The sequence below is a fragment of the Oncorhynchus gorbuscha genome, linkage group LG19, assembly GCF_021184085.1.
Source record: "Oncorhynchus gorbuscha isolate QuinsamMale2020 ecotype Even-year linkage group LG19, OgorEven_v1.0, whole genome shotgun sequence".
In the NCBI taxonomy this organism is placed as follows: Eukaryota; Metazoa; Chordata; class Actinopteri; order Salmoniformes; family Salmonidae; genus Oncorhynchus; species Oncorhynchus gorbuscha.
The window spans coordinates 52,136,389-52,157,791 of record NC_060191.1 but is presented as its reverse complement, the minus strand read 5'-3'; the positions used below and the strand labels follow the sequence as shown (position 1 = coordinate 52,157,791).

General features: G+C 46.1%; 1 protein-coding gene across 1 annotated transcript in view; it reads left to right on the top strand.

Moving 5' to 3' along the window:
* Positions 1-21,403, top strand: part of LOC124006420 (zinc finger and BTB domain-containing protein 16-A-like) — a 34,165-nt gene that overhangs the window by 6,800 nt on the left and 5,962 nt on the right. Inside the window, exons 3-6 of the mRNA XM_046316425.1 lie at positions 2,222-2,322; positions 5,235-5,321; positions 12,780-12,950; positions 21,106-21,273. Of these exons, the coding sequence (XP_046172381.1) occupies positions 2,222-2,322; positions 5,235-5,321; positions 12,780-12,950; positions 21,106-21,273 (527 nt within the window). The remainder of the gene's footprint in view (positions 1-2,221; positions 2,323-5,234; positions 5,322-12,779; positions 12,951-21,105; positions 21,274-21,403) is intronic.

Sequence of the window (21,403 nt, the reverse complement as noted above, 5' to 3'; positions counted from 1 at the left end):
TGTGCTTCTGTCTGTCTATATGTGTACGTGGGTGTCTGTGTCTATGTGTACGTGGGTGCCTGTGCTTCTGTCTGTCTATATGTGTACGTGGGTGCCTGTGCTTCTGTCTGTCTATATGTGTATGTGGATGTATGTGTCTATGTGTATGTGGGTGCCTGTGCTTCTGTCTGTCTATATGTGTACGTGGGTGTCTGTGCTTCTGTCTGTCTATATGTGTACGTGGGTGTCTGTGCTTCTGTCTGTCTATATGTGTACGTGGGTGTCTGTGCTTCTGTCTGTCTATATGTGTACGTGGGTGTCTGTGTCTTCTGTCTGTCTCTATGTGTACGTGGGTGTCTGTGTCTATGTTCTGTCTGTCTATATGTGTGTCTGTGTGTGGGTGTCTGTGTCTATGTGTACGTGGGTGTCTGTCTATATGTGTACGTGGGTGTCTGTCTGTGCGTTCTGTCTGTGTATATGTGTACGTGGGTGTCTGTGTCTTCTGTCTGTCTATATGTGTACGTGGGTGTCTGTCTATATGTTCTGTCTGTCTATATGTGTACGTGGGTGTCTGTGCTTCTGTCTGTCTATATGTGTACGTGGGTGTCTGTGCTTCTGTCTGTCTATATGTGTACATGGGTGTCTGTGTCTATGTGTATGTGGGTGTCTGTCTATATGTGTACGTGGGTGTCTGTGTCTATGTGTACGTGGGTGTCTGTGTCTTCGTGGGTGTCTGTCTATATGTGTACGTGGGTGTCTGTGCTATGTGTATTGGGTGTCTGTCTACGTGGGTGTCTGTGTCTATGTGTATGTGGGTGCCTGTGCTTCTGTCTGTCTATATGTGTACATTTCCGTGTCATTTGTGTACGTGGGTGTCTGTGTCTTATGGGTGCCTGTGCTCCTGTCTGTCTATATGTGTACGTGGGTGTCTGTGTCTATGTGTATGTGTGCCTGTCTTCTGTCTGTCTATATGTGTATGTGGGTGCCTGTGCTTCTGTCTGTCTATATGTGTACGTGGGTGTCTGTGTCCTGTGCCTGTTCTGTCTGTCTATATGTGTATGTGGATGTATGTGTTTATGTGTATGTGGGTGCCTGTGCTTCTGTCTGTCTATATGTGTACGTGGGTGCCTGTGCTTCTGTCTGTCTATATGTGTACGTGGGTGCCTGTGCTTCTGTCTGTCTATATGTGTACGTGGGTGCCTGTGCTTCTGTCTGTCTATATGTGTACGTGGGTGCCTGTGCTTCTGTCTGTCTATATGTGTACGTGGGTGTCTGTGCTTCTGTCTGTCTATATGTGTACGTGGGTGTCTGTGCTTCTGTCTGTCTATATGTGTACGTGGGTGTCTGTCTATATTCGTGGGTGTCTGTCTATATGTGTGTCGTGTCTATGTGTCTGTGTCTGTCTGTCTATGTGTACGTGGGTGTCTGTGTCTATGTGTACGTGGGTGTCTGTGTCTATGTGTACGTGGGTGTCTGTCTATATGTGTACGTGGGTGTCTGTCTATATGTGTACGTGGGTGTCTGTGTCTATGTGTATGTGGGTGTCTGTGTCTATATGTGTACGTGGGTGTCTGTGTCTATATGTGTACGTGGGTGTCTGTCTATATGTGTACGTGGGTGTCTGTCTATATGTGTACGTGGGTGTCTGTGTCTATGTGTACGTGGGTGTCTGTGTCTATGTGTACGTGGGTGTCTGTGTCTATGTGTACGTGGGTGTCTGTGTCTATGTGTACGTGGGTGTCTGTCTATATGTGTACGTGGGTGTCTGTGTCTATGTGTACGTGGGTGTCTGTGTCTATGTGTACGTGGGTGTCTGTGTCTATGTGTACGTGGGTGTCTGTGTCTATGTGTACGTGGGTGTCTGTGTCTATGTGTACGTGGGTGTCTGTGTCTATGTGTACGTGGGTGTCTGTGTCTATGTGTACGTGGGTGTAAGCACGTTTATTTGTATTGTGCTTTCTAAAATGATCCCGTTCTCCTTTTGTATTCGTACAGTGTGATACTGTGTGACTCACGACTCTTAGAGACCTCTTTACTCTAATGATGCAGCAGTACACAGAGAGGGATACTTTCAGGATGGAATTAAACATGTTGTTCTGTACAAGGACAATGATGTTGCTGAATTTTGAAAACCCTTCAGAAAATGCACAAAAACATTTTTGCTATTGTCTGCTATTTTTGAGACCTCAGTCATTGGCTCAGTCATTGGCTCATCACAGTCCTTTTGTCTCTGTCCCCACAGGAAGCTGCACAGTGGAGGCGAGAAGGGACACGGCTGTGAGTTCTGTGGCAAACGCTTCATAGACAGTGTACGGCTCAGGATGCACATGCTCTCTCACTCAGGTAACACTGTCATATGATGATAATAACAGAGTAAATTCCATTCAGAAAACCCCTGATAGAGCTGTACTGTTTTCACATGTACCTCTTCATTATGTCACACGTATATATATCTTAAAGGATCCATAGGAAAGAGTATTCCCCTTATTGTCTGTCTCCTATCTGTCTCCTGTCTGAGACTGTCTCTGCATGTGTCAGATCTTCAGTGTCTCTGTCTTCTCTTTTGTCTTCTCTCTGTGAATCTGTGTGTGTGTGTGTGTGTGTGTGTGTGTGTGTGTGTGTGTTTTCGGAGAGTCTGTCTGGCTCCTCGCCAGCGCTGTCCCTCTGAGTGATGACATCATCAGCTGCCGGCAGGCCTGGGTGTTCTGCCAGTGCTCCGAAGCGTGTGTGATGGCTCGCTCGCAGATGTGTGTCCAGGAACACACTGTACCCAAACGCCGACTTAATCAGACCTGACTGCTCTCCCAGCCACTTTATCCAAAATAGAGCAGGAGAAGGGGAGGAGAGTAGGCGGAGAGAGGGCTTAAAAATGAAACAAAAATATAAACAGAAACTCCACTCTGATGTAAGGAAGAATAGAAACAATGCTGCTATACCCTGGCTTTCCTCTCTTCTGATCTGTCTTTCCTCTCCTCTGATCCCTGTAAAAGTGATAGGAGATGACAGAGTGTGGTCCTGTGTAGCTCAGTTGGTAGAGCATGGCGCTTGTAACGCCAGGGTAGTGGGTTCGATCCCCGGGACCACCCATACGTAGAATGTATGCACACATGACTGTAAGTCGCTTTGGATAAAAGCGTCTGCTAAATGGCATATATTATTATTATTATTATATTAGATGGCTGACAGATGACAGGTTCCCTTTCTCCAAACTGTGTTCATAAACTACCTGATCTCTCACAGTAGACACATTTTTAATCCATGTTTGGAACTCTATGATCTGAATGATAGTTGCATAAGGTCACGACATACAGTAAGTATTCTGCTAGTTGGCAAACGGCTACTCTCCTTTACTCATTCTGTCTGCATCGGTATGACCTGATGAGACATACTGGCTATAGTGTGTGTAATATAGGCCTGTTACACATCATTTAGATACTTTGATCTTTCATTACAAATAGATTTCTGAAACCGTCTTTCATCTCATTTGTATTCATGAACAAAATATATAGCCTCTGTATTGTACAAAAAGAAAGAGTTTGATCTTATTTCATTGTCATTGTGTGTTGCCGTATAGCCCATAGCAGCCTTTAGACCCTCTGTTGGTTGCTAAGGAGCCAGTGCGCCACAGCTCTAATGGGCTGATTTGGTATTCAGCTCGATGCTGGCTCGTATTTTGGTATGCCAGACAAAGTGTTTTGATGGAGGACTATTGCAGCCGCGTCTGGAGACAGTTTGATGGTTTATGGATGAGAGCACACTCCATGCCTTTGACGGCACAAGACAATGCACTATACTCTCTTCCTCCCTAATCACGCGCAATCTCCCAATATAACACACTGGACACACTGTCACAGAACACAACACACAACATATAATGTACTGTCCTTAAAATGCTTCTCTCAGCCAAGGACAGCACTGCAGTACATCACCTACCTACATCTAGGAAAAGGCTACATAGTGTGCTGAAATGTTTTGTTTCCAAGATAAATGTCAAATATCTGAAATGAGGTGAAATCTGCGGATGAGGTGGTTGTAGCTAGCTACAGCACTGGGACTAGTGCAGCTGTACAGGGAGGTGGGGAGAGTTGAAAGAGGACTACATTTAGGCTGTAGCGCTTCCAGTTTCCAAAGCTTGTGGGCGTTTTAATTAGTCATTTTAACTTCATTTAAAGCCAGCTGAGCAGAAAATAGATCAGTGAAAGAGCCCTGGGCCAGTATGGATCTGAAACCGAATTTACATTTCACCACTAGCCAGCCCACATCCAAACAGCTGGGAGAGTGTGTGTGTGTGTGTCTGTGTGTCTGTGTGTCTGTGTGTCTGTGTGTCTGTGTGTGTGTGTGTGTGTGTGTGTGTGTGTGTGTGTGTGTGTGTGTGTGTGTGTGTGTGTGTGTGTGTGTGTGTGTGTGTGTGTGTGTGTGTGTGTGTGTGTGTGTGTGTGTGTGTGTGTGTGTGTGTGTGTGTGTGTGTGTGTGTGTGTACAGAATCGCCACTTGTCAGAGCAACTGGCATCTCCTATAGCTGATTGGTGTCAGTGCCCTTGTCTTCTCTGATCTCTTCATAGGAAAAGACAAGGGCATTCCAAAGGTGAGCAGGGTGCTGGGTTTTACTGAGGGAGATGGCTAGGGAGTGTTTTTGATAAAGACATGTGCCGCAGGCTCAGATTGTCTGCTGTGCACAGAACACCCAGTCCTTCTGTGTCAACTCAGGCAGACAGGCTGTGCACTGTTCAGAGCCTGATAACAGGGTAAATAGAACTCTTCAGCTCAGCTCCTCACTGTGAAATAGAGAGGCCATGGAACACTGTCTGGTGCTATTGTTTGGCCAGAGTTGGGTTTTTTCCAATGGGTTCTGGTCTTTTTTACTCTGTGTGACTCATAATGTAACTGTAAACAACCAAAGTGTATACAGAAGAGGATGGTTACTTAGTGACCTTTAAATAGAGCATTGCATTGGCTCAAGGTTTGAAATGGGTTTTAATCCAACAGCTTTCTCACCTTTTAAAAATGTGGTTTGATTCGGAAGTAAAAGTGGAGCTTTTATAGCCATCTGAGATTCAGATGCTCATTGGTTGCCATAACCATGAATCCCATCCATCAAATTCAGTTGCACCCTCTACAGCATGATCATAATTATTTTGTACACATTGCTGATTGTTTTCTCATACTGTATACATGAATGTTTACATCTCACAAAAGAATGTACACCATATGTTGAGTGTTTGATGATGACACATGACTGAGATGTCCCCCTGCAGCTGGAGCTGAGGCCCTGGTGTGTGATCAGTGTGGAGCTACATTCTCTGCTGAAGACGCTCTGGAGGCCCACAGACAAACACACACAGGTACTGTACGACAGACACACAGACACACGCACACAGGTACTGTCTGACAGACACAGACACACACAGACAAACATAGCTCACGGTTGAAAACGTACAGGTACCCAATGACTCACAAACACTCATTCACTACCCTTAAAACAAGCAGGCTACAATTGACAAGACACCGTTTGAGGTCTGCATATGTAATGTCTTCTGTCTGTCTTGCTGCTTATTCAAAAAAGTGTTTAATAAACGTATGACTATGGGGATTAACATCCTTGTTATTGTGCTGGCAGGGTTAAACTGTCCCTGTCATGTTACTCCATAATGGATCAGCGGCTAGCGAGGACAGGAAGTCCCTCTCAGATATCACCAACTAATATCTCCTGGTGTCCCATCTGGGTGCATGCCTATTTACCACGGTGCTGGCAAGCCTGACACGCCAGGCAAGCCTAGACCACACTGCAAGTACATGACAGTGTCATAGATATGCCATGCATCTAGGCTATGTGCGTGATGAGTCCAGAGGGTTTTTACTCTATGGCTCTGACTCACGTCAACAACTTGGATCAACACATTTTGTTTGGGAATGATCTCATGGTGATAGATTCCATTTATCCTCTCTAGCTCAGAAGATAATGGACGTCAGTTCCTGGGAACTATTCTGAAACCCAATTGTTTTAATTAGCGAGACACTCCTCTAATCAGGTGACTGGGTATCTCCTACCGAAGTTACACAAATGAGGTTGAAAGAAAAACTGCCTATGTTTGTCTTCCTTCCAAATATTCAGACCCTCTCCCAGTGCCTGAATCCCAGTCATTACAGTATCTAAATTAAACTCTACCTTTAATCATCTTAGACAAACCCGTACAGTCGATCCACAATGAGTGTCAGAATCCACACCTTTTCTGCTACTGTCAGAGAAAGCTGATAACCCGCTCTGAAGCATTGGCATGTAACTGTAACTCCAGGTGCCACACACAATATGAATAGTTCATGCCTGTGGTCATGGAGGGGTGTTAACGATGCCTAAAGTTTATACCTCCTCTCCTTCAGGTTGTAAACATCCAGGGGTCAGTTATCGGCTTGGCAGCGTATCTAGTGCAGGGTACAGGATGGCATTACACACTCATTTTGTCATGATCTCAACTTGGTCTAGTGTGATAAATGACCCTCTTACTGCCACTTTGTACACTTCTTGCTCTGACCAGAATGGTATGATTCTTTTGGAGGTGTTTGGTGGTTTTAGGGAATTCAGCTACTGTACACATTCTCTTTTAGAATATGCCTTCACTGTATGTTCTTATACTTTCAACACAAGCGAAAAAGTGTGACAGGTCTTCTGCACTCAAAAAGATGTCACATAAAGCTTATTTCTTTAAAACAATATATATTCTTACTGCATCAGGATAGCATAAACAGACATTTCTGCTTATTTGCCTTCTTCAGTGTGTAACTTAAACACTGAAGAAGGATTCACTGGTTTAACGCACCAAATCAAACTTTAAGTGCGCTATGGTCCTCTTTTGATTATACCTTCAACACATCCTAGGTTTATAACGTTTGAGATCACTGGCTGAATGAATCTTGTTACCATGGCTTTGTATATCGCCATGTCCAAGTTGTATCACATCCGGCCGTGATTGGGAGTCCCACAGGGACGACCCAGCGTCATCTGGGTTAGGCCGGGGCAGGCCGTGATTGGGAGTCCCACAGGGACGACCCAGCGTCATCTGGGTTAGGCCGGGGCAGGCCGTGATTGGGAGTCCCACAGGGACGACCCAGCGTCATCTGGGTTAGGCCGGGGCAGGCCGTGATTGGGATTGGGAGTCCCACAGGGGATTGGGAGTCCCCAGGGCGACCCATCTGGGTTAGGCGGGCAGGCCGTGGCAGGTCATCTGGGTTAGGCCGGGGCAGGCCGTGATTGGGAGTCCCACAGGGACGACCCAGCGTCATCTGGGTTAGGCCGGGGCAGGCCGTCATTGTAAAGAAGAATTTGTTCTTAACTTGCCTAGTTAATTCAAATAAAATCAAAAATACATGTGACAGTATGCCAGGAAGCCAAACAGACATTATCACAGGTCAGACCTTAGCAGCCATAGCCCTTTAGTTTACTGATCTATTCTCCTCAAAAGGAAAACACCCCTACCTGACAAAGACCTGGTTGGCTCTCATATCAATCACGCTATAGGGACTGCACTGCAGAGCCTAGCTTATTTCCAGTGAGTGTGTTTTGGCAATGTGAATGTCAGAGGTGAGTGGCTGTGGGTTGGCATTAAGGGGCTGGTTAGGGGGGAGTTCCTGAGGGCATTGGTTGGAAGGGTTGGTGGCATTGGATGCCAGGACTCCCAGGAAAACAACATCATGTGGTGCTGTTTACTCCACAGCCCTCTCTGTCACAGTTGCCGTCTGCTTTGCCTCTGACCTACTTGTGAGTGCCCAAAATAAAATAATGGAACTGTCTCAAACTCTCAAGCAACAATGACCTTATTTCATTAGACCATGTTAGCTAGGATTCTCTGTGGTATCATCTTGTTTGAACAGTTTTAGAAAATGTAAGCAAATCATAGAGCGTAGTAATGGACTGGACATGGTGCAGAACATAGTGGCTAACCATTCTGCCACCTTGCCTGCAGGAGAAGGCCCTAAGAGTGCTGTCTTTGTGTGTTCTTACAAACAGCTGCCCTTATCCTACACATAAACACTTCCTGTACTGAATGTCCACAGTACACATAACCCCTATTATACAGAGAACACATCCTACTCCATCACACTTTCTTGTACATTCAATACTGCCTTAGTGCATAGCATAGCCACTTTTCAATGAAATAGACCTCATCTAATTGCGCAATAATTATTGTGCAAGCTGCATTCACAATAATGAATATGCAATCGGTTGAAATGTATACCCCCATTCCACTTATAAATAGCTAATCATTGGTACAGATCTTCAAGTACTGAGTCATACTGTACTCTACTTACACCCCAGTCTATTTTGCTGGCCTCTAGCTACAAAGTACACACTGCCTAGTGCTAGTCCAGTCATTCGGGCCCTGTAGGCTTCTACTCTGTCTTCATGTACTTCATAGTGAATGCTATTGGCAAAATATGCTAAACATCCAGATTGGAGACAGCAGGTGACCTCAATGAAACGGGCCATGGAAGACGGAAGGGTGGTTAAACACGAGCAACTTATCTCTTGTTGCATTAATTATTGAGCTGGCTGTTCTTCACTCTGGTAGATTAGCGGTCTGCTGATCAGTGGCTGGCCTACCTGGGATCATCTGAGGTTCTGTATGGTTACTGTCTGTCTCTAGACTTATCATAACATATAGTCTACAGGGACGCAGTCTGAACCCAGTGTGCAAAATTGGTTGAAAGACATATTTCCTATGTCTTTTCATGGTCTTTTCAATGTCTTTTCAACCAAAAATACGTATTTTCAAAATATTTTACCCATAGGGAAGGCATTGGGTCATATACGGTCTGGTGCTCATTGCTCAATGTAATGTACATAGGGTATATGTGTAACTGGGTCACAGGGGCAGCTAGTGAGTGAACATACTGAGGTGAGCCATATTAGGAGTTTTACTCATAGCGCCTTGATGTTGAGCCAATCAGTCATAGCTCCTTTCAGTGAATCTGACTTAACCCAATAAGCTCTTTAAAGAGTGTGACATAGTACTTTCAACTCTTTTAACGATCTTTAGAAAATTAGTTTGAACTCTTTTAGCTTCATAGCTCAGTATTTCCCAGAGCCACTGTGTAGGTTGAGCAAAACAGCTCTTTAACTGTATACTGGTTGAAAGGAGCAGTCCATGGTTGCTTTGTAGTGTAGTTATGGTGAGACCTGCACAGAAACGTGCTGTTAACACAGACCAATGAGATTAGATGGAGATCTATGGTGAACTAAACCTAAAGACGGTTAACATTACAGAGATCTGTATAAACATGATGCAATCCCTTGTTCAATTTGCAGTGGGGTTACTGTGAGATTCACAGCGTGGGGAAACTTTTGTTCGTCTTTAGAAAAGGAACAGGCTTTGCTTATTTGTGAATGGAGGGATTAGTTTGAACACTTCACCCCAAGGAGGGCCATGATCCAATCTGGTTGCCTAGAGACATGTTTTTGTCTGTTGAGCCACTTCCTCTGTGTTCCCTGCCTTAGTTGGACTATTGACAGGCTGTTAAATGCTCCCATGTCATGTTCTGATCTGATGTCTGATCTGATAAACGGTTGACGTTTAATTAAACTATCAGGCTGAACTTCCTGGCTAGAATATTTTTATGAAATGTCTTGTTTCTTGGCACCTCTTTTAATTGGAACATAGGAACTCTGGAATGAGTTTAGTTCTGTATACACTGTCTGTCTAAAGTTTACTGAGAGAAACTATACTGAAGTTAAGTCATCTTTCTCTGTGGAATGTCTGCAAGGCCCCTCCCCTGTGTGACTCAATAGATGCACAATGCTCAGTCAGCCATCCAGCCTTTGAGGAATACCATTGATTACATGGTGTTTACCGCATTGAGGACCTAGGGTCAAGAGGTCAGAAGACCAAATCCCAGTCCCTTTGTCTGGTTAAGGGTGAGAAAGCAGGGGGCAGTGGGAGCAGTGGCATGCCTACTGGAGAGTGTGTTTTCTCACAGAAAGGCTGCTCTGCACTAAGGAGCAAAGCCTACTGGGAAAAAAGGTGCTGTGAAAGCAAGTGTTTAGGTGTGAAAGTTAACAGAGTGCACTGGTGCGGGTAGTCATCAAACTAATGAATGTCAGCATAGATACATACTGTATGTGCTGCACCTCTGACTCTGTCGCTTTTATCTACTGCTTTTATTTAAGGGACTATTTGTATTAGTGCTTCTGTTATTTTCTTTCAATTAAGTTGAGTTGTTTCTGGTAACTACTCTATTACTCAAGGAGTTGTCACTGTGGAGGTGGGACTGAGATCATTGTTAAGCGAGAACTTTTGTTTTGGCAGTTTCACATTATTTTCATGGCAGTGGGATGTGAGGGTATTGACTGAGCATCCGAGTGTCTAGAAGCAGGACATGACAAGTAGAACAAGAATGAATCCATACTGTTTAATGGTTTAGTGCTCAAAATAGGCAGAATGCAGACATATGGGAATGGTCATTAACATGGTCATTAAAAGAACGAATGAAAGAGAAGAGCTGAGGAATGATACTGAGTGAGAACATTTTCTGAGGAAAATCATACATACTGAAGTAACTCATGGTACTGTATCATTTGAGGTCCTATCCAGCATGTTGGAGGCTAGAGGGGGTAGAAGAGTAGAGAGCACTCCCCCTGCTGACGCATGGAGATTGAACGGCTTGACACATTTCTCTTAGATGATTCTCCATTTAGTACCACCGGTCAAGCAGCACAGAATGGATTCTGCAGTTCCTAAAGGTCTTTTTTACTTTTCAGGATACATGTTTATTTAGCCCAGATTGTTGGTGCATTCCAGTCAGAAGGTAGCTCTGCTTCTTTAGAAAAACATCTGAAACTAAAGAAAGTAGATAGTCAGCTGGACAGTGAGACATAACAGAGAAGCTTTCCTGTCTAGTCAGGGTTGGGGGCGGTACAGGGAAGATCTTTTGTCCATCGTTAAAACATTGTGGTCTGTGGGTGAGAAAAGCCCTGATTATTAGGCTACTACACAAAGCCTGGAAGTGTAGGAGTTGCATGAAGAGCCTATGACTAATGGATCTGGCCATTGAGGGTCCGAACCACATTGTGTTTCTATTGTGAAGATAGATGGCCACTGGAATAAAGCTAGTTAACAGGTGCAGTGCATTCCAGTAGGCCCTCTTTCTGCTGCATTGTGTGGAGTGGAGAACATCTCTCATCTTCTCTCTTCTTTGTTATTGAGTAGAATTCATGTTAAATTCTCCTAGTGCCGTTTAGGGCAAACCACAGCAAGCTCATAGCCTACTTTAATTCCATCAAGTCCCATGATCAATATCTAATAACGAGAGAGAAAAGAAAAATAACACAGATGCATGTAATCTTAGAAATATTCTGAATATTAGTGACACATGTTATCCTATAAATGAGGCCTAATGTAAGCTAGGCCTTTCACATTGTGTATTCCCAGTCATTTGTGAAGAGGACCACGTGTAATGTGAGGCACTAAGATACTGACTGACTCACTCAGAGTAGGTTATGTAGTGGTACAATAAGTGAAATGTATCTGGGAGTAATCATGACTCAAATAAAATAAAGATTTGGGAGAAATTTTGGCGTGTGGATTGCAGGAATATGGTAAACAATAGAGAGGTACTATGATTTATTGCTGAAATTGTTGGAATTATTGACTATAAATATCCTTGTCTGTTAACTTGATTGAACTCCAAACACTGTCTGACAATCTCCCGTATTAGTGTGAGTGTTCCTGTATCTCTTTCCTGTACTAATTCCAATTTAATTGCCAGTTGCCTCAAGGCACTTCAATAACAGTAACAAATGATTTGATTTGGTGGACCTCATCAGACTGCATTTTAAATGCAACTCAGCAACCGCACTTGAATTCCAATGAAACGCTGGCAGAGCCTCCTGTTTACTAATGATCCACCGCTGGAGATGTCTGAGTGAATCCCAGTCGTGAGCAATGGGACCTGCGTTGTAAATGATCCTCAACCCGAGCAGACAGAAATACCGACCTCATAACCCAACATTAACCACCTCTCTGCAAGACTCATGCATTATTATCAGTGGAATTGATTACCCGATGAACTGATAATTCAGTCCGACGTCACATTTGGATTTTCATGAAAGGGATAAGCAAAGGGGTCATTGAATAGTGTTAAGAACAAGTAAGAACCCTGTATAATGTGTGTGAGTGTTTTTAATGGTGGTTCTTCACAGATCCTGTGTGAGTAAAACTAGCCTGTGTTTCCCTATCTGTATTCCGCTCCACTCTCAGTGCAACAGGAGAGCAGCCCCAAAGTGATGCCAGGTCACACACAGGATTAAAAGGATTGTGTTTTTCCTGCAGTCCTGCCTTTAATGGCTTGATATCACTACTTAACATTCAGCACATAGCTCATAGTGGAGGCATCGTTCAGGGTGGAGCTTCTATCAGCCTCTCTCTGTAAACAGACACAGAGGACTTCAGAGGCTGCTTGAACACAGGTTTGATGGGGATTGAGGAGAATAATTCCGCTTTTAACATCCTATAAGGAGAAGGCATTGATTATGTGATTGACAGTTCCAACATCCTGTGTATTGTGTTAAAAAAAGATCTCGAAAAGACCATGACTTCCAAGTCAACGTCAATCAGAAAAGTGTATAAAGTCAAACTGAATGTATTTCACGCCTGTCAGGGGGGTTAGTTTAGGAAGAAACACTTTGCTCTTTGAAAGAAATGTTCTCCTCAGAACACTCAGGCTCAGGCTCAGAGTTGAGTGATCCAGTTTCCCCACTGAGTGTATGTTTGGTCCTGAAATAACTGTCTGTGTCTCTGTGTGGTCTCCAGGGACAGACATGGCAGTGTTCTGTCTGCTGTGTGCCAAGCGATTCCAGACCCAGAAGGCTCTGCAGCAGCACATGGAGGTTCATGCAGGGATGCACAGCTACGTCTGCAGCCACTGTGACCACACCTTCCCCAGCCACACCACCCTCAAACGCCACCTGCGCTCACACACAGGTAAGAACTGCATCTATGTCCTATGTCATCTTCGTCATCAACACCACCGCCACTGTTTTCATCATCTGCACTGTTTTCATCATCATCATCATCATCACTGTCATATCCGTCAACATCATCGCCTACACTAACACACAATCCAAAGCTGCAATGAGATCAATTCCTATCAACCATAAACCTCAAGCCTTTAATCTTTAAATAACTTGAACTACTACTTCTCTCTTGGCAGTAGACTGAAGTAGCAGGAGACCAGAGTTTTTTCATTTCAGTCTACAGTCAGTTTCACTTAATTTATCATGTTTAGGTTCACTTAACATTAATAAACTCCGCTATGATTCACTTTCCTGATGACAGCAATGCTTCGTTATGGCCAGTGTTATGTTTGAGGCTATTTTACCCAGTTTATGTGTTTATGTTCTTAGACACAGCCTTCTAGGCCCCTGCCATTAATGCCTGTCAGTTCTACTGCAGTTCTCCCCAGATGACAGAGCAAACCTAAATAAACTGGTGGAAACTCAGGATACTAGACAACGAGGACTCTGAGTCAGCTAATATACATCTCGATAAGTCTGGAACAGTATTGTACAGGGCAACCCCAAACAGTTTCAGCTGGACTTTCACCTAATCAAAGAATTAGCTCAGCAGGAGAAGCTCTCCCTTGAGAAGATACCCCCACCCCGAGCAGGTCAGACCAGACCTCTTCATTATATAACCCCACAGACAGGCAACCCCAAGCAGAAAGTCAACCTCCCAGCACAGAGTACTACGCCTTCATTGAAATGAAGGATATATTCACCCAGCTGAAAAATGAGAAGAAAAAAAATCCTGAAAATCACATTGTAGGATTTTTTCTGAATTTATTTGCAAATTATGATGGAAAATAAGTATTTGGTCACCTACAAACAAGCAAGATTTCTGGCTCTCACAGAACTGTAACTTCTTCTTTAAGAGGCCCCTCTGTCCTCCACTCGTTACCTGTATTGATGGCACCTGTTTGAACTTGTTATCAGTATAAAAGACACCTGTCCACAACCTCAAACAGTCACACTCCAAACTCCACTATGGCCAAGACCAAAGAGCTGTCAAAGGACACCAGAAACAAAATTGTAGACCTGCACCAGGCTGGGAAGACTGAATCTGCAATAGGTAAGCAGCTTGGTTTGAAGAAATCAACTGTGGGAGCAATTATTAGGAAATGGAAGACATACAAGACCACTGATAATCTCCATCGATCTGGGGCTCCACGCAAGATCTCACCCCGTGGGGTCAAAATTATCACCAGAACGGTGAGCAAAAATCCCAGAACCACACGGGGGGACCTAGTGAATGACCTGCAGAGAGCTGGGACCAAAGTAACAAAGCCTACCATCAGTAACACACTACGCCGCCAGGGACTCAAATCCTGCAGTGCCAGACGTGTCCCCCTGCTTAAGCCAGTACATGTCCAGGCCCGTCTGAAGTTTTCTAGAGAGCATTTGGATGATCCAGAAGAAGATTGGGAGAATGTCATATGGTCAGATGAAACCAAAATAGAACTTTTTGGTAAAAACTCAACTCGTGTTTGGAGGACAAAGAATGCTGCGTTGCATCCAAAGAACACCATACCTAATGTGAAGCATGGGGATGGAAACATCATGCTTTGGGGCTGTTTTTCTGCAAAGGGACCAGGACGACTGATCCGTGTAAAGGAAAGAATGAATGGGGCCATGTATCGTGAGATTTTGAGTGAAAACCTCCTTCCATTAGCAAGGGCATTGAAGATGAAACGTGGTTGGGTCTTTCAGCATCACAATAATCCCAAACACACCACCCGGGCAACGAAGGAGTGGCTTCGTAAGAAGAATTTCAAGGTCCTGGAGTGGCCTAGCCAGTCTCCAGATCTCAACCCCATAGAAAATCTTTGGAGGGAGTTGAAAGTCCGTGTTGCCCAGCAACAGCCCCAAAACATCACTGCTCTAGAGGAGATCTGCATGGAGGAATGGGCCAAAATACCAGCAACAGTGTGTGAAAACCTTGTGAAGACTTACAGAAAACGGTTGACCTCTGTCATTGCCAACAAAGGGTATATAACAAAGTATTGAGATAAACTTTTGTTATGGACCAAATACTTATTTTCTACCATAATTTGCAAATTAATTAATTAAAAATCCTACAATGTGATTTTCTGGATTTTTTTTCTTCTCATTTTGTGTCATAGTTGAAGTGTACCTATGATGAAAATTACAGGCCTCTCTCATCTTTTTAAGTCGGAGAACTTGCACAATTGGTGGCTGACTAAATACTTTTGATGGTATTGCACGATTGATAAGGATCTGCCTGTACTTCTCAGCATTGAGGAGACCATTAATTCTGACCAAATCCCCAACTCCATTTGCAGAAATGGAGCCCCAAACTTGCAAGGAACCTCCACCGTGCTTCACTGTTGCCTGCAGACTCTCATTCGTATATCCCTCTCCAGCCCTTTGGCGAACAAACTGCCTTCTGCTACAGCCAAGTATTTTACTCATCAGTTCAGAGCACCTGCTGCAATTAATCTGCACCTCAGTTCCTGTGTTTTCGTGCATAGTTGAGTTGCTTGGCCTTGTTTCCACGTCGGAGGTATGGCATTTTGGCCGCAAGTCTACCATGAAGGCCACTTCTGACCAGGCTTCTCCGGACAGTAAATGGGTGTAACTGTTTTCTGTCAATTCTGAGCGGATGGCACTGCTGGACATCTGATTGTGAAGGGAAGTAAGCATGATGTGTCTTTCGTCTGCTGCAGTAAGTTTCCTTGGCCGACCACTGAGTCTACGGTCCTCAACGTTGCCCGTTTCTTGTGCTTCTTCAAAAGAGCTTGGACATCTGGAAACCCCTGTCTGCCTTGACATGTCTGCCTGGGAGAGACCTTGATGATGCAGTATAACTACCTTGTGTCTTATGGCTGTGCTCAGTCTTTCCATGGTGTATGACTTTTGACAGTAAACTGTCTTCAGCAACCTCACTTTGTTAGCTGAGTTTGGCTGTTCCTCACCCAGTTTTATTCCTCCTACACAGCTGTTTCAGTTCATGATTGTGTTTCAACCTACATATTGAATTGATGATCATTAGCACCTGTTTGGTATAATTGTTTAATCATACACCTGACTACATGTCTACAAAATCCCTGACTTTGTGCAAGCGTACCACCAAGAATTGATGCTGTTTTGAAGGCTGTAATGCTCCGGGTGTTGTGGGTGTGGAGTCAAACCCAGGAGACAGAGTGCAATGCTGTGCTCTTTAATTGCACCAACGCACCACAGGGTGCTCACAATATTGACGGCCACAAACACGGGGAATGAAAAATGTACAACTGAAAAATGCACGACCAGGAACACACACGTTCCTCTACTACAGAGCCGAAGGTTACAATAATTAATCCCGCACAACAAACAGGCGGGCCGGCTGTCTAAAGAAGCCCAACTAATCATCACCAACAGGTGCTACCAATAAACATACAAGAAGGGGGAGGAAAGACAATCAATGGCAGCTAATAGGCCTGTGACGACGACTGCCGAGCGCCACCCGACCGGGAAGGGAGGCCACCCTCGGTCGGACTCGTGACAGTACTCCCCCCCTGACGTGCGGCTCCCGCAGCGAGCCGACACCGGCCTCGGGGTCGCCCCGGAGGAACGAGGTGCAGGGTGATCCGGATGGAGGCGATGGAAATCCCTCAACATGGATGGATCCAAGATGTCCCCCACCGGTACCCAGCACCTCTCCTCCGGACCGTACCCCTCCCAGTCCACGAAGTACTGCAGGCCCCTCACCCGGCGTCTTGAGTCCAGAATGGCCCAGATCGTACACGCCCCCTCGATGTCCAGAGGGGGAGGGGGGGGACCTCCGGCACCTCACTGTCTTGTAGGGGACCAGCTACCACCGGCCTGAGGAGAGACACATGAAACGAGGGGTTAATATGATAATGGGAAGGGAGTTGTAATCGATAACACACCTCGTTTTTTCTCCTCAGGACTTTAAAGGGTCCTACACACTGCGGACCCAGCTTCCGGCAGGGCAAGCGGAGGGGTAGGTTTCGGGTCAAGAGCCAGACCCTGTCCCCCGGTACAAACACGGGGGCCTCACTGCGGTGGCGGTCAGCACTCCTCTTCTGCTGTCCACTCGCTTGTTGTAGAGATTCCTGGACGGCCCTCCAGGTCTCCTTGGAGCGCTGTACCCATTCCTCCACCGCAGGAGCCTCGGTCTGGCTCAGATGCCATGGTGCCAGGACCGGCTGGTACCCCAACACACACTGAAAAGGGGACACGTTAGCAGAGGAGTGGCGTAGTGAGTTCTGGGCCATTTCAGCCCGGGGAATGTATCGTGCCCACTCCCCTGGCCGATCCTGGCAATACGACCGCAGAAACCTACCCACCTCCTGGTTCACTCTCTCCACCTGCCCATTACTCTCGGGGTGATAACCGGATGTCAGGCTGACAGAGACCCCCAAACGTTCCATGAAGGCCCTCCATACCCGGGACGTGAATTGGGGGCCCTGATCAGAAATGATGTCCTCCGGCACCCCGTAGTGCCGAAAGACATGGGTGAATAATGCCTCCTCAGTCTGTAGGGCTGTAGTGATATCGGGCAACGGGAGGAGATGGCAGGACTTTGAGAACCGATCCACAATCACTAGAACCGTGGTGTTCCCCTGAGACGGTGGAAGATCGGTCAGGAAATCTACAGATAGATGTGACCATGGCCGTTGTGGAACAGGGAGGGGTTGTAACTTCCCTCTAGGAAGGTGCCTAGGAGCCTTACTCTGGGCGCACACCGAACAGGAGGAGACATAACCCTTAACGTCCTTAGCCAAAGTAGGCCACCAATACCTCCCCCGAAGGCTCCCCACTGTTCTCGTCACTCCAGGTTGACCCGAGGAGGGTAGGACGTGAGCCCACCGAATCAGTTTGTCCCGAACACCAAACGGCACGTACTTACGCCCCGCCGGACACTGAGGAGGCGCGGGTTCCACCCGTAACGCACGCTCGATGTCCGAGTCCACCTCCCATACCACTGGTGCTACCAGTTTAGAGGCGGGAAGGATGGGAGTAGGTTCGGTGGACCAATCCTCCGTGTCGTAAAGACGGGACAGTGCGTCAGCCTTTACGTTCTGGGAGCCCGGTCTATACGACAATGTAAACCGGAACCGGGTGAAGAATATAGCCCACCTTGCCTGACGTGGGTTAAGTCTCCTAGCTGCCCGAATATACTCCAGATTCTGGTGGTCGGTCCAGATGAGAAAGGGGTGCTTAGCCCCCTCAAGCCAGTGTCTCCACACCTTCAGAGCTCTAACCACCGCTAGCAACTCCCGGTCCCCCACATCATAGTTACGCTCCGCTGGGCTGAGCTTCCTTGAGAAAAAAGTGCAGGGGTGGAGTTTTGGTGGTGTACCCGAGCGCTATGATAGCATGGCACCCACCCCAGCCTCGGACGCATCCACCTCCACTATGAATGCTAGAGAGGGGTCTGGATGCGCCAACACGGGCGCATCAGTAAACAGCGCCTTCAACTTGTTGAAGGCTCTGTCCGCCTCTGCTGACCACTGCAAACGCACCGGGCCCCCCTTCAGCAGTGAGGTAATGGGAGCCGCTATCTGGCCAAAACCCCGGATAAACCTCCGGTAGTAGTTGGCAAAGCCCAACAAACGCTCCACCTCCTTTACCATGGTCGGAGTCGGCCAATTACGCACGGCCCTAATGCGGTCGCCCTCATCACCACCCCCGAGGTGGAAATGCGATAACCCAGAAAGGAAACGGCTCATTTAGAGAACACGCATTTCTCAGCCTTTACATATAGGTCATGCTCCAGCAGTCTACCAAGCACCTTACGTACCAGAGACACATGCCAAATCGGCATACTCGGGGGGAATGCACACGGTGGAACCCTGGTCTGGACTCTCCACCCACGTGGCACCGATGGAAACTCCCAAACACCTTCCAGAACACCCCTGGAGAACCCCCTGTCTCCACGAAATGTTAGGATTGTGCCGGGCCAGCCAGGGAATCCCCAGCACCACTGGAAACGCAGGCGAATCAATAATAAAAAGACTGATACGCTCCCTATGATTCCCCTGCGTCACCATGTCCAGTGGGATCGTGGTCTCCCTGACCATCCCTGACCCTAATGGCCGGCTATCTAGGGAGTGCACGGGAAAAGGAGAATCTATCTATCTACCAGCAGAACCCCTAACTTAAGGGTGAGTCCGCGATCCATAAAGTTCCCAGCTGCGCCTGAATCGACTAGCGCCCTATGCTGGGAAGAGGGAAAAAAGTGAAGGAAAAAAGTTAAGACAAACAAGTGGCCAACAAGGGGTTCTGGGTGAGTTTGATGCTGACTCACCTGGGCTGATCGAGAAGCGTTCCGCCTGCCATCTCTACTCCCAGACGGACCCCCCCAGCACCGATCAGACGTGTGTCCTCTCCGACCACAGTTGGTGCAGGGAAGGTCTCCTCCTCCGGTACCCCTCGGCACAGCCCCTCCCAACTCCATCGGAATGGGAGCGGAGGGGCTGGGTGGTGGAACGCACAGGACCCTCTCTGAACGCCCGCGGGCAGTCAGCAGATTGTCCAGTCGAATGGACATGTCAATCAGCTCATCCAGTGAAAGAGCGGTGTCCCGACACGCTAACTCCCTGCGGACGTCCTCCCGGAGGCTACACCTGTAGTGGTCAATAAGGGCCCTGTCGTTCCACCCAGATCCTGCTGCCAAGGTCCGGAACTCCAGCGCGTAATCCCGGACGCTCCTCCTCTCCTGCCTGAGATGAAATAGTCGTTCTCCCAAACTCTGAGTAGGGCTCCCGCGTCTGGGCCATTCCAGACTGCGTTCGCCCACTCCAGAGCACGACCCGTGAGGCAGGAGATGAGGACACTCACCCTCTCCGCTCCCGAGGGAGTGGGTCTGACGGTGGCCAGGTATAGCTCCAGCTGAAGCAAAAAAAAACCTGGCAACCCACCGCCGCTCCATCATAAGCCCTCGGTAGCGTCAGACGGAGGGTGCTGGAGTCGGGAGATGGGGAGTCCAGAGGGGAGAGAGAGGAGACTACTCCTCTCCCATCGGTCCATTCTCTCCATCACTTGATCCATGTGCTCTTTAATTGCACCAACGCACTACAGGGTGCTCACAATAATGACGGCCCCAAACACGGGAATGAAAAATGTACAACTGAAAAATGCACGACCAGGAACACACACGTTCCTCTACTACAGAGCCGAAGGTTACAATAATTAAACCCGCACAACAAACAGGCGGGCCGGCTGTCTAAAGAAGCCCAACTAATCATCACCAACAGGTGCTACCAATAAACATACAAGAAGGGGGAGGAAAGACAATCAGTGGCAGCTAATAGGCCGGTGACGACGACCGCCGAGCGCCACCCAACCGGGAAGGGAGGCCATCTTCGGTCGGACTCGTGACAAAGGAAAAGGGTGGTCACACCAAATATGGATTTGATTTAGATTTGTCTTCTGTTCACTCACTTTGCATTTAGATAATTGATAAATATAATCTATTAATCTATCTATAAACTATTCATGTCTATTTTTGAAAGCATTCTTGCTTTACAGCATTTATTCACACCTGCCTAATTTTTTTCCCAGTACTGTATATAATAATAATATGATATACTGTATATAATAATAATATAATATACTGTATATAATAATGATATCATATACTGTATATAATAATGATATAATATACTGTATATAATAATAATATAATATACTGTATATAATAATAATATGATATACTGTATATAATAATAATATAATATACTGTATATAATAATGATATAATATACTGTATATAATAATGATATAATATACTGTATATAATAATGATACAATATACTGTATATAATAATGATATAATATACTGTATATAATAATGATATAATATACTGTATAATAATGTGAGGCCTGTATATCTGAAAGCACATTCTTTTTCCAGCCTGATATGCAAAGGTTCTGTTTTTATTGACCTGTACAACTACATTAATAAGTAGTAGTCACGATAAAGTAACACTTTTGATACCATTTGCTGAAGAGTGGAGGCCTACCTGAACCGTTTGATACTCTTTAGCATTATGAAACCTGTAACAACGTGTATCCAACCTTTACCCAACCTGTGTCTAACCTGTCTCCAGGTGACCACCCGTTTGAGTGTGAGTTCTGTGGGAGCTGTTTCCGGGACGATGGCATGTTGAGGGGACACAAACGTATCCACACGGGAGAGAAGCCTTACGAGTGTAACGGCTGTGGCAAAAGGTTCAGCCTCAAGCACCAGCTGGAGACCCACTACCGCGTACACACAGGTTAGAGAGCAGTGTGTGGTCGTAATAACAACACACTCCCACTAGATTGTTTTGTGTTCATAACAGCAGACACACAGATCAAACCAATGTGTGTCAGTTAGTACCACTGGTTTTAGTGCATAGTCAAGGA